The sequence below is a fragment of the Geotrypetes seraphini genome, chromosome 3 (assembly GCF_902459505.1).
Source record: "Geotrypetes seraphini chromosome 3, aGeoSer1.1, whole genome shotgun sequence".
In the NCBI taxonomy this organism is placed as follows: Eukaryota; Metazoa; Chordata; class Amphibia; order Gymnophiona; family Dermophiidae; genus Geotrypetes; species Geotrypetes seraphini.
Genome location: NC_047086.1, coordinates 336,435,383 through 336,449,201, shown reverse-complemented (window position 1 = coordinate 336,449,201; position 13,819 = coordinate 336,435,383). Strand labels below are relative to the sequence as shown.

Below are 13,819 nucleotides of genomic sequence, written 5' to 3'. Positions count from 1 at the left end.
CCTAGGGAAATTTATCAATCTGAGATTATTGTTACGAGAAAAGTTTTCCATTGCTTCCATTTTCCTTCTTAAATTGGTATTATCTTTAATTAATACCTCAGTAATTTGTTGTGATACTTTAAGTTCTTGATGAATATTTTGTATTGAAATTTTTGAGTCCTCAAGTCCAGTCTTTAAATTTTTAATCTCAGTTCCATGATTTTCTAATTTCTTTTCTACTTCTTGTAATTGTGGATTAATAGATTTTGCCAAATTGGCTACCAGGTCCCACAGAGAGTCTAATGTAACCTCTCGGGGCTTCAAAATTTGCAATGGATGTAATTTTAAGTTAATTAGCTCACCCTCTGGCAACATGTCTCCTCCTGCAATCTGTTGGATTTTCTGTTGGATTTTCTTATCCCCCACTGCTTCTTCCACAGTCTCCTCGTTAAGACTCCTCTGCTCCAGCAGGGAGTCCCGTGGCACAGTCCCCGTGTTCTCCTCCTTAGCCTCCGAGAGGAAGTGAACTCCAACCTCAGGAAGTTCCTCCTCTCGTGCTTTGCCAGCTTCTTGAGTTTCTTGATATTTAGGACACTGGGGAATTCGGATTTAGGTCTCAACATTCCACAGAGTTGTTATTGATTTCCACTGTGGATACAATTCGGAAAGGACTTGATCAAGGTGAAGCATTTTTTAATGGTTTAAAAAAAAATTTTTTAAATATCCGTGGCATTTCATAAGGTTGTACATCAGATTTTGCTGCAGAAGCTACAGGAACTGGGAATTGGGGGCTTAGTACTTCAATGGTTTGTATCTTTTTTATTGGGAACGGGCCGTGTTGACTTGTGGTATCCCCCAAGGTTCTGCATTATCTGCACTTTTATTCAATATCTATTTGCTTCCATTATATAGAATGTTGCAGGACCTTGGTGTGAGTTATAAACTGTACACTGACAATATTAAATTCTTGGTCCCTGTGAAAAGTACAATGGACGAGGCTGTTAAGCGAGTGGAGGAATGTTTTGGAGTGATTAAAGATTGGATGGATAGTAATCACTTGAAATTAAATGCCAATAAAACCAAGGTATTATTAAATGCCAATAAAACCAAGGTGTCACCAGAGACAGCTTGGCTCGTTTCCCTCTGTTCTGAATTTAACCAACAAGGCAATTTTGGTAACCAACAAGTGTAATTATTTAGGGGTTATCTTAGATCCAACTTTGTCATTTAGGCCTCAGATCAGAGCTGTAGTATCTAAAGTATTTTTAAAGCTTTGGTTGCTCTGAAAACTGAGGGATTTTCTCTGTCAAAGATTTTTGTACAAGTGATAAGTTCAATTTTGATTCCTACCTTTAATTATTGCAATGCCCTTTACCTAGGTTTACTGAAATGTCATTCGAGCATTGCAATTAGTGCAAAATGCGGCAGCAAGGCTAATCATGGGTGCCTCAAAATTTGAGCATGTTGGTTAAATTCTAGTGCAGCTTTGCTGGCTACCTGTGTCCATGCGAATTGAATTTAAAGTGCTGTCTGATTTTCAAGCTGACGCAGACAAAGCAGCCTTAAGAGTAATTTGTTCACTCCTTACAAGCCGAGTAAGCCACTACGTTCAGAAGAACAGTTCCATCTTGAAGTACCATCTTTGAAAACAGTGAAGCAAATGTGTCATCGTCATATGATGATACATGCAGGGGATTTTGGTTTGGAACGCTCTATCGCTTGACGTTAGAAAGACTACTATTTTGATTAGTTTTAGGAAAATGATCAAAATGATTTTGTTCATGTGACATTATCAGTGTGTTTAGAAAAGGAGAACCGATGTAATGATGAAAAGAATTGCTATGCTGTTTATACATGTTTCTGCATTAGTTTTTGCATGTTATTTTATTGTTTTTATTTTTATGTATTGTGAATGTACTTTGTAACTCGCATAGAATTGTGGGATATAGCGAATAATAAATTTTTAAATAAAAAATAAATAAGGTGGACCTGATTTTTGAAAAGGCAATTTGAAACTCTTGCTCTGGGAATCAAGGCTGCTGCTGCTGCTACTGCCTCACGCTGCTCGGGCCTGCCACATCAGACTGTGATGGCAGCCCTCCGTGGAAGAAGATATCTGCCCCCAGCTTGTGCTGGAAGGGGTGGATTATGTGGCTGATGCCTTATATGACCACATCAGGGTCATGGGCAAGGTGTTGGCTTATATTTTCTCGGCTCTCAAAATCCTCTGGATCAGGCAGGCTACTTGGTCTCCAAGGCAACATTGAACAAGCTGCCATTTAGGGGACAGATGCTTTTCAGTAAGGGCATTGATGATCTGATGGCAGTGTGGCTGATCGCCGCCCTAAGTCTCTGCCGGACAGTAGACCATGTTGACCTCTGGGTGGGAGTAGGAGCAATTCTCGTCACTCCCATTGTTCTCGGCAGTGTTCTCAGAGAGCCTCGGTCCAGAGGTCCTTCTAGGGTTATAGACAGCTAAATTCATCAGCTCCAAACACTAGCTGTCCTCAGTGGCTTGTAGTAACCTTCTCTCCAAGAAGCCCCAATGACACCAGATTGATGGCTGCGCCCCTGTATTTTAAGGGGTGGCTGTCGGCATTTCGGGGTGGGGTGAGAATTTTCTCAGACCAGTGGGTGTTCCTCTGAAAGGGTCACAAAATTGAGTTTTATTGGTCTCCTCTGGATTTATTCAATTTTCTATACCATTCTCCCACAGTAGCTGAATTTATTTAGCTACTTAAGCATTTATCCCTGTTCCTCGACTCTCCATCTGGATGGCTAGAAAAGGCCAATATCAGGGTCATGCTTCAAAGACTTCAGGACATTCAGGTCATAAAACCTGTCCCCAACCGTGACTCAAGCTCAGGCAAATCCTCATAAATTTCATCATGCTTAAGAAAGGCACAGAGGACTGGAGGCCCATTTTGGACCTCAAGGGGGTGAATGCCTTTCTGAAGGTGCCCCATTTCCACATGGAAATGGCCCAGTTGGTCGTCACAGCGGTAGCCCCTGGAGAATTTCTGGCCTCCCTGGATCTCATGGAGGCGTAACTTAATATTCTCATCTTTCTGGGCCACAGAAGATATTTGAAGTTTCATGTACTTCAGCAACATTTCTAGTTTGCAGCCATACGGCCCGGCCTCAGTTTATACTGTTTCGCCTGCTATTCTGCCGCAGATGTTTCTAGATTCTAGGCCTGGAGCTCTTCTCCTATCCGTCAAATGGCTGTATGTGAAGAAATCTTATTGTAAGTGTATTATTCAGCCTCTGGCTCCCTTAGTGCTAGTTGCACTCAGCAGGTTGGTTCTCTAAGGTTGTTTTATACAAATTTCTGTTTGTTGAAATTCGAATTCTTGTTTCTAAGTTACAAAGCAGACATGCAATGTTTGCGAGATCATTCCCTGTTCTCCTTCTTTATATTCTGTTCCGGTGGAACTCGATTGCTTTGGAACATAACTGAAAGGGCTCCATCGCCATGTGGGAGGTGATCAAAACTGTAAGTATTCACACTTCTGCAAGTCCAATTCACAGGAACAGATTGATCACCATATGTATGTACAGACTCCTGAGAGGATTAACAGAAAGAAGATTATCCAGGTAAAAACTTAATCTTTTATTAGCCATTTTCAATTCATATGTGTAGTTTGACCCCTGGTTATGGCTTTCTAAAGGGCACCATCTTGGTGGATACACTGCCCCCATGCCACGCTCGCGTCCTCCTCCCCCCCCCCTCACCGTTTCTCTCTTAAATCTTCGCCAGCATGAGCAACTTCTCCGACTTGCTGCTCATGCCAGCCTTGCTTACCTCTGAAATCACTTCCTCCTGGTCATGGAATGTCAGAGAAAAAGCCAATGGCAGCGCAAGTAGATTTTGAGAAGAAAGTTGAATGTTAAAAGTTAATGCTAAAGATGGGTGTATCCAAACAGACCGGGGATTTTAAATTACAGTCCACTTAGAACAAAACACAAAAAACCCCTTCTCATCAATACTGGGCAAGTTTCTCAAATAATATTTTCATATAACATTTAAAGGCTTTTAAATATTTAAATGTGCTCATAAGCTCTTCAGCAAGGCGCCACAGCAGCGGTACAATGTCACTGGAAAAGTGCTTGAATTTCAATCATAACACATTGCATGGAGCAAGGATTCTCGCTTCTACTGGAGTGACAAATGTTATGGCTCTACAAAAGTTGTTTAACAGTAGACCACTTATCTGAAAAAGTCAGTTCACGGCTCCAACACAGTCTGTGTTTCGCTACGCTACATCAGGAAGCCGGAAAGATAAACTTTTTATATTGATTTTATTTGCAGTGTGCAGTGCCTAAGAAGAACAAAAACGTGCTATGAAAATTGTGCTCATAGTTAAGAAACAAAATTCATTATAAATATATAACAACCATGTATTTAGAACATTGTTTTGGTCTGGCTGCAAGGCAGGTTACCCGAGTCCTTTGGTCTACACACTTGATGTTGAAAAAAGACGCCCTGGGGAACGGCATCAAACCTGCAAAAAAGAAGCAGCCCAGCTGAAGTCAGTAACCACAGGGAGCATGAGGACCCGCCTCTCTTACTGCGATTGGTCAGAATTGTATACTGCTCAAGAGAGAAGACTTACTATGATTGGTCAGAATTGTATACTGCTCAGGAGAAAAGGCTTTTGCTGTGATTGGTCAGAATGATATGCTGTTCAGGAGAGAATTCAACTATATGACAGCACAAGTGTAAAAAGCTCAAAAGCAGAGAGAGGAAGATCCAAATGTTAGGAAGCAGGAACTTTGTACATAACATTGTAAAAAACCCTCCCAGACAGGAAAAATCAGAGCAGAATAAAAGATTACAAAAAGATGATACAGTTACTCTGCCCCGAGGAGGGGATCTAGCTAGAACACTATGGAGGAACAAACAGCGGTGGATTCATCGCTTACAATCCATACACCCTGCAGGTTTAAACAAAGATGTTGAGTGGTGTGCATTTTTGTAATCTTTTATTCTGCTCTGTTGATTTTTCCTGTCTGGGAGGGTTTTTTGTTTTTACAATGTTCTGTACAAAGTTCCTGCTTCCTAACGTTTGGATCTTCCTCTCTCTCTGCTTTTGAGCTTTTTACACTTGTGCTGTCATATAGTTGAATTCTCTCCTGAACAGCATATCATTCTGACCAATCACAGCAAAAGTCTCTTCTCTTGAGCAGCATACCATCCTGACCAATCATAGTAAGTCTTCTCTCTTGAGCAGTATACAATTCTGACCAATCGCAGTAAGAGAGGCGGGTCCTCATGCTCCCTGTGGTTACTGACTTCAGCTGGGCTGCTTCTTTTTTGCAGGTTTGGTGCCGTTCCCCAAGGCGTCTTTTTTCAACATCAAGTGTGTAGACCAAAGGACTCAAGTAACCTGCCTTGCAGCCAGACTAAAATAATGTTCTAAATACATGGTTGTTATATATTTATAATGAATTTTGTTTCTTAACTATGAGCACAATTTTCATAGCACGTTTTTGTTCTTCTTAGGCACTGCACACTGCAAATAAAAAAAATATAAAAAGTTTATCCTTCCGGCTTCCTGATGTAGCGTAGCGAAACACAGACTGTGTTGGAGCCGTGAACTGACTTTTTCAGATAAGTGGTCTACTGTTAAACAACTTTTGTAGAGCCATATAACATTTGCCACTCCAGTAGAAGCGAGATAATCCTTGCTCCATGCAATATGTTATGATTAAAATTCAAGCACCTTTCCAGTGACATTGTACCGCTGCTGTGGTGCCTTGCTGAAGAGCTTATGAGCACATTTAAATATTTAAAAGCCTTTAAATGTTATATGAAGATATTATTTGAGAAACTTGCCCAGTATTGATGAGAAGGGATTTTTTTTGTATTTTGTTCTATAAAGATGGATGTATGGCAGAAAGTGAAAGAGAGAAAAACAGCAAATGGATAAGGTGGCCCTGGATACCCAGTTAAGAGTGCAGCCAAAGTCTGGGAACGATGGTTTGAAAACCAATATCACCTGGCAACAAAGGTAGGGGAAATGATTTTATTTTCAATTTAGTGATTGAATTGTGTCAGATTTGAGAAATTACATCTGCTGTCTATATTTAGCACTGTTCAGGAAGAAATGCATTTGCTTCTCTTTCTCTGGGAGTTGTACTGTATGCAGAGTCTTGCATCTTAGGGTTTTGTTTATATATATTAGTACTTTTATTTTATGGTCCTGTATTTTTATAGGGGTTATCTCTGTTCTGCATGTGTGACCAAGGCCAGGTGTTCTGGTAGAAATTAATGTTGCGAAACATATAGTATGTTTTGCGTAGTTTAATTTTGTGTTAACCATTATGTATTGTTAATAAGATTATATTGGGTGCATATATGAAAAATGGTCTAATGTTCTTGGTGTCATGGGGACAAGGGGCTTGACAATAAAGGCCTGTAATATTAAGGGCCTCAACTAGGAGGCAGACTTTCTTCTGTGAATTGAATAATACTCCTAAATACCACTTGTATAGTCAGTTCCTTAAACTATATTATGCCTCTTTGTAACTTAATAGGCTTAAAACACACGTGGGGAATCTCAGAACGTCACCTGTCTGATCCAGCAGATGACTGTGGGTGATGTCATCAGGGGTTTATCATGCAGGAAGGGAATGCCGCTGCCATATTTTGGCGAGTGGCTGGTTGTTTCAATATTGAATGAAGGAAAGAAATGCAGTTGGTAAGTGGTCCGAGTGGATTTAGAGTGGATTTTAAAGATGTTTGGAATTCCCTATGAGTGAGAAATGTTTCTTGTTTGCTTTGTTACAGTTATGACACTTCCCCATCCTATGAATAAATGAAACGCATTGATGGGGTTTAGTGTAATAGCGACATTGAACAAGCTAAAGTTTTAAAGCGGAATGAAAAGCATGTCTGTAAACTGGCCCCCAGATTCAGTGGCGTATCAAGGGGAGGGGGGGAGGTCCGCCCCAGGTGCACGGCTTTGGGGGGTGCACAGCCGGCCAGGTCCGGATCCTCCTGCCCTTCCTTTCCCCAGGTCTGCGCCGCTGCAGTCTTACCTCCCCGCTGCTGCTGCTAATCGCCAACAAGAAGTCTTCTTTTCGACGTCAATTCTGATGTCAGAGAGGACGTTCTGGGCCAGCCAGGCAGTGATTGGCTGGCCCGTAACGTCCTCTCCGACGTCAGAATTGATGTCGTAAAAAAGACTTCTTGTCGGCGATTAGCAGCAGCAGCGGGGAGGTAAGATTGCAGCGGCGCGGACCAGGGGAACAGAAGGAGAGAGGCACTTTTTTTTTTCCGTGGTAGGGAGGGAAGGATGTAGGCAGGCAAGCTGACTGGCTTTAGCGCGGCAGGGAGGGAGGGAGATAGGTAGGCAAGCTGGCTTTGGGGGTGGACAAAATCTGGAAGGTAGTGGGGGGACATAAGAATGAGGCACTGGGGGCATTAAGGACACAGGATGGAGGCACTAAGGACACAAGGCGGAGGCACTGGGGGCACTAAGGACACAGGGCGGGGGCACTGGGGCACTATGGACACAGGGCAGAGGCACTGGGGGCACTATGGACACAGGACGGGGGCACTATGGACACAGGGCGGAGGCACTGGGGGCACTATGGACACAGGACGGAGGCACTGGGGGCACTAAGGACATGAGAAGGAGGCACTGGGGAACTAAGGACACAGGACGGAGGCACTAGGGGCACTAAGGACAAGGGACGGAGGCACTGGGGGCACTAAGGACATGGGAAGGAAGGAGGGAGGGAATAGAAAGGGACAATTGTTGGGCCTGAGTGCAGAAAGAAAGTAATGAAAGAAAGGATACACAGTCAATTAATAGATGTCCCCTTTTGATGAAAAAAATAAATGGTCACGTTACCTCTGACTTACTTTCTCTGCAGCAGAGTCAGCAACCGCGCTGAGGTGCAGGAAGGTCCCGCAATGACTTGTCTGCTGGCTCTGCTCTGAAAGAAGTAAGTTACGTCGGAAGGGGTGGACCTAGCAGACACAGTCATTGTGGGACTTTGCCATAACTCCCTGCGTCTGCCGGGTCCACCCCCTCCGACGTAACTTACCTCTTCTTGAGCAGAGCCAGCAGACGAGTCATCGCGGGACCTTCCAGCATGTGGCTGCTGAGTCCGCTCCAGAGCAAGTACATCGGAGTGGGGTGGACTGGCAGCCGGCAGCTACAGTCATCATGGGACCTTGCTGCATGAACGGAGAGAAAGGAGCAGGATTGCTGGAATGGAAGAGTGGTGGAGGGAAAGAAAGGGGGCAGGGTGATATGGAAGGGTGGTGCTGATGGAATTGATGTACAGAGAAAGGGGAGAGACATAAGGGGGAAGGATATTGGAGGGAAAGAAAGGGGGCAGATGCTGATTGAAGAGAGGTGGATGGCGAGAGAAAGGGTAGACATTGGATGGTAGTGGGGAGCCTATGCTGGATGGAAGTTGTCGCAACCCGCGGGCTCCTGATCACCGCAGTGAGCCGGGTTCATCGCTACCTTAACTTCTCCCAGCGTGTTCCCTTCAACTAGGGAATCCTTCAGGCTATATAGGCACCTGCCTAGGGTAAAAACCATAGGACAAATGACCTCAGTTAAAACAGGCAAAGGAATATCACACACACTCTGAAAGGTCCAAAATAAGGATATACTTTTATTTCTGACTCTAGGTTATAACATTTTCCAGTACATTTGTTCAGAAAACAAAGGATAAAAAACAGGGCCAACCTGGCCACACTGGCTTCACCAGTATAAGAATGAATGTTCTATCAAAAATCAGAAACAATAAAGGAAAACACAAAACCAGAATAATGGCTGGACTTCTGTCTCATTCACATAGTCCTCTTCACCAGCCTTAAATGGTACACATAGTTTAGGAAGGCTCTCTTCCTATGAAGGAGCAGTAGGGAGAAGCACATAAAATACTTGCTGCATGAAAAATAAAACTTTCCCAAATCACAAAAAAAAAAGTAAACTGCTAAATCTTGGAATCTTTCCACAGGCTGCCTGCAGCTAGGGAACTCACACAAACGGAGCTGCTCCGTCACTGACGTTCCCTTCAGAAACTTATCACTGCTAATTAGCCTCCTGCTGTGTGAGGAGGAGGAAATCAAAAAGCTGCGTAGCTTGCAAATGTTTAGGCAGTTCAAGGCAACAAACTATGTGAAAGCATTCTTCAGAGCCTAGCTCTGGGAAGTTTAAGCACTTCTGAACACACAGCAAACTTAGTCCCAAAACTTTCATGAAACAGGTAAGAATCACAAATTAGCACAACACTTCCAACCTTTTAGCTTGTGTCCATTGCTTCCAATCTCTCCCTAGGAATACTTGGCACACCAATGTCCATCGGTTCCCCACTTTCCAGCTGTCTCTCAACGGTGGGATCAGACACCTCTGAAGAGGTGAGCTGGAGCTGACCTTGTGTTGCCTCTCAACTGGAGAGCTGAGTTGTGTTGCCTCTCAGGCTCACGTTGCAGCCCCCTTGGCTCCTCCTCCGCTCTGGGTCTCAGCTGCCCTGTTTTAACCGGCTCCAATTCGCCCCTCCCTGCTCTGAAGAGAGGGGGAAGGGAGAAAGCTCTCTCTGCAGATGTCTGCCTATGTGACAACTTCCTGCTAGTTCTTTGGCATTCTGGGAGCTGTAGTTTCCTAGCTCTTGAATAAATTGAAAAGGAAATTGAGGGAAAAAAGGGAAAGGGATTGCAGAGGAGAGGTGTGGGAGAGGGAAGGAGAGGAGAGAGATGCCAGACCAATGGGGGTTAAAGGAGAGATGGAAGGGGGGAGGCATACAGTTTCTGGAAGGGGCATAGAAGGAGAGAAGATGCCATATAGGGGAAGAGAGACGGCAGACAGTGGATGGAAGGAAGAGAGTTACGAAAAGACGAGGAAAGCAGAAACCAGGAGACGTGTGTCACTGTTTCTGTGGTGCACTGTATGCAGAGTCCAGCTTCTTACTGGTTCAATTTAACCTTTGTCTATGTATTTCTGTTTTATCCCCCCTTTTACAAAACTGTGGAGCGTTTTTTAGCGCCAGCCGTGGTGGTAGCAGCTCTGATGCTCAGAATTCTATGAGCGTCAGAGCTGTTACCACTGTGGCTAAAATCCACACTACAGTTTTGTAGAAGATGGAGGGGTTAGTTTGTGATTACATATTCCATATTATACGAAGGTGTTTTCTGTATTCTGTGTGTTCGAAAGACATGGTTGTTTGTTAGGATTGACTGCAGGATTGATCTGTACTAGTCTGGCTTGTTTAGTTTTACAATGGGTGTATTGATGTTGTACTGCTCACTGCAGTATGTAAGATGCTGCCTTTTCCTAGGTACTCATGTGTGACATATGGCTTGTTACTAAAAATCATGTTTTTCGTACAGATGGGGGGGTGGGGTGTCAAAAAATGATGGGCCCCGGGTGTCACATATACTAGGTATGCCACTGCCCAGATGATCCAGCCTCTTGGTCAGGTAGTGCTGCCACAGCAGACACACTCTCTTCTTATGATGAGCTAGCTCGCTGCAGTGGGAGAGGCGGGTTCTAGCTTCTAGCCCAAGATCTTCCGGGTCGGCATCACTCTGTGCCGATGGGTCCAGCGGGCGACTCCCCGACGCTATTGGCTCCCTTTGTAGGTGATTGAGAAACTGCTCGATGGTAATAAGAGGGGGATTTTCGGAGTACTGTGAGGCTCCAGCCACACTCCTACTGAGAACAAGCCAGCATGGATTCTGTAAGGGAAGGTCATGCTTAACGAACCTTCTGTACTTCTTTGAGGGAATAAGCAGTCGGGTGGACAATGGGGAACCTATAGACATCATTTACCTTGATTTTCAAAAGGCTTTCGACAAGGTGCCACATGAAAGGCTGCTTAGGAAGCTGTGGAACCACGGGGTGGGAGGGGATGTGCACAGATGGATCGTGCACTGGTTGTCGGGTAGACTGCAGAGGGTCGGAGTAAAGGGACAATACTCTGACTGGCGGGGAGTCACGAGCGGTGTGCCACAGGGATCGGTGCTGGGGCCGTTACTTTTCAACATATTTATCAATGACCTGGAAAAGGAGGCAAAGTGCGAGGTTATAAAATTTGCAGACGATACCAAACTGTGCGGCAGAGTTAGGTCCAGGGAGGAGTGTGAGGACCTGCAAAGGGACCTGGACAAGCTGGAAGACTGGGCAAACAAATGGCAAATGCGCTTTAACGTGGAAAAATGCAAGGTCATGCATATAGGGAAAAAGAACCCGTTGTTCAACTACAAATTGGGAGGGGCATTGTTGGGAGACAGCAGTCTTGAGAGAGACTTGGGTGTGCTGGTGGATGCATCACTGAAGCCATCTGCACAGTGCGCAGCAGCCTCGAAAAAAGCCAACAGGATGCTGGGCATCATAAAGAGGGGCATAACAACCAGGACGCGGGAAGTCATCATGCCATTGTATCGAGCGATGGTGCATCCACATCTGGAATACTGCGTTCAATATTGGTCGCCGTACCTCAAGAAGGACATGGCGGTACTTGAGAGAGTCCAAAGGAGAGCAATGAAACTGGTAAGAGGGCTGGAACACTGCCCATACGCCGAGAGGTTGGATAGGCTGGGGCTCTTCTCTCTGGAAAAAAGGAGGCTCAGGGGAGATATGATAGAGACCTTCAAGATCATGAGGGGCATAGAGAGGGTGGATAGGGACAGATTCTTCAGGCTGAAGGGGTCAACAGGCACGAGGGGGCATTCGGAGAAACTGAAGGGAGATAGGTTCAGAACAAATGCAAGGAAGTTTTTTTTCACACAAAGGGTCGTGGACACTTGGAATGCGCTACCGGAGGAAGTGATCAGGCAGAGTACGGTACAAGGATTCAAACAGGGATTGGACGGATTCCTGAGGGATAGGGGGATCGTGGGATACTGAGAGAGGTGCTGGGATGTAACACAGGTATAGAAAGCTAACCAGGTAATAAGTATAGAAATCCAACCAGGTCGTGCATGTGCAAGACCGGAGGGTTAGGACTTCGATGGGAAAATAGGACTCAATGGGAAACCAAGGTGGCAAGGGGGCCCCTTCTGGTGACTCAGACAGGCCGTGACCTGTTCGGGCCGCCGCGGGAGCGGACTGCTGGGCGGGATGGACCTATGGTCTGACCCGGCGGAGGCACTGCTTATGTTCTTATGTTCTCTTCAGTATCATTATAGGCAAAAGTTCAGGAAACCAACTCAATCGGGTAAGTTTCTCAAAGCGTCTCCTCAGTTATCAGGAATCTGACGCCATCTTGGATCCCAGATCATAAGTAGAAATGGAAGGATTTATGCTTAGTGGCATAAAAAAGGAGTGGCTCATACATGAATTATACAAAAAGGCAGCTTAATAACAAATACACAGCTATAATACTTTTTCTTACTGTAAATTTATCATTTTTGTACAATTTTTGTATGTTTTATACTTATATTTAGAGATTTATTTTGGGGTTTTTGTGTTTGTAAGGGTGCTGAGTCATGAAGAAGGCAGACCTGCCAAAATACATCTGTGTTGAATTTTGCATGATTGAGTCTTGCATCCATATATGAACTTTGTAGTTTTTTACAGTGAATTAAAGATTATACAGAATCCTGGTTATCTAAGTGTCCTACATTTCTTTGTTCTCCTGTAAATGCATTTACTTCAAGTGTGTACCTGCATAGTTTATAAAATACATGTACATGTTGCAACTCAGTTCCATCTCTTCCAAGAGTGTTCCTGGGAACTCTTGTGTGCCAGTCATGCAAAAAATAAATATAATTTTGTGGTGTGCCTGTTTTTTACCTATGTATATCACTATGTAATTTTATAGGAGCCATTTTCTTAATTTAAAACATGCTTTACATATGGGAAAATATTTATAAAATTATCCATATGTGTATATAGTGCTTTATATATCTTGTATGTGCTATATGTAAATATTAATAGAAGTGTCAGAGAAATTACTTATTTCTACTAACTGTCATTCAGTAGAATGTTGACTATACAACATGTTTTTCTCTGTGTTGGCTGAATCTTTTGGTTTATATTTGATAGGCATATGGTTGATGATATGTTAAGTGCAGATGATGTCAGTTGCAGTAGTTCTCAAGTAAGTGCAAAATCGGAAAAAAACATGGCTGATTTTGATGGGGAGGAATCTGGTTGTGAAGAGGAACTGGTGCAAATTAATTCTCATGCTGAGCTGACCTCTCATCTCCAACAGCATCTTCCTAATCTTGCCTCTATCTACCATGAACATCTTAATCAAGGTAAGGGCTGGCAGGGAAGGAAGGAAGCCACAGAATAAATAGTTCCTTAACCTGTCATAAAGAGATATTTGAAAACGTTAAAATCGCTGTTTTAGCTGTGAATTACGTAAGGTAAAGTGGGTTTTTTCCTCTGAAATCCAGAATTGTGGGCTGTGATGAACATATTAGTAAATTGTACTACATATTTTTCCTTTATAAATAGAGTAAATCATTTGTATTGTTTCTCTAGAACACTAGTACGGTAAGGAAGATATGCTGATAATGCTTTCATGTAGATATTCTTGATTTGATTTATCCTCTGTTTGTCGACTAAGGCCCTTCTTTCTCTATCCACACATATTTCTCTCTGGATAACTCCTTAGTATATGAACAATGGAAGGGAAACTTCAGAGAGATGCATTTGTTGGCGCACCTTAAAAATCTAGTGTATGCAAAATTGATTTAACTCACATTTACTTGAAAATTAATGTTTGCACAGTTGATTGGCATGTGTTAAGTTCTAATGTGTATTACATTGTTTTGTTTAAATTAAATGTCATAATTGAATCAAAAAGAATAAAAGCCATAGGGGTAAGTAATGTGGAATCTTGCTACTTTTTGGGGTTTTGT

General features: G+C 43.5%; 1 protein-coding gene across 8 annotated transcripts in view; it reads left to right on the top strand.

Annotated features, from left to right (window-relative positions):
* USP34 (ubiquitin specific peptidase 34) overlaps positions 1–13,819 on the top strand; it is a 1,084,964-nt gene that overhangs the window by 400,012 nt on the left and 671,133 nt on the right. For all 8 annotated transcript variants that reach the window (XM_033939082.1, XM_033939080.1, XM_033939079.1 and 5 more), the window contains one exon: positions 12,996–13,210. In XM_033939082.1, the coding sequence (XP_033794973.1) occupies positions 12,996–13,210 (215 nt within the window). The remainder of the gene's footprint in view (positions 1–12,995; positions 13,211–13,819) is intronic.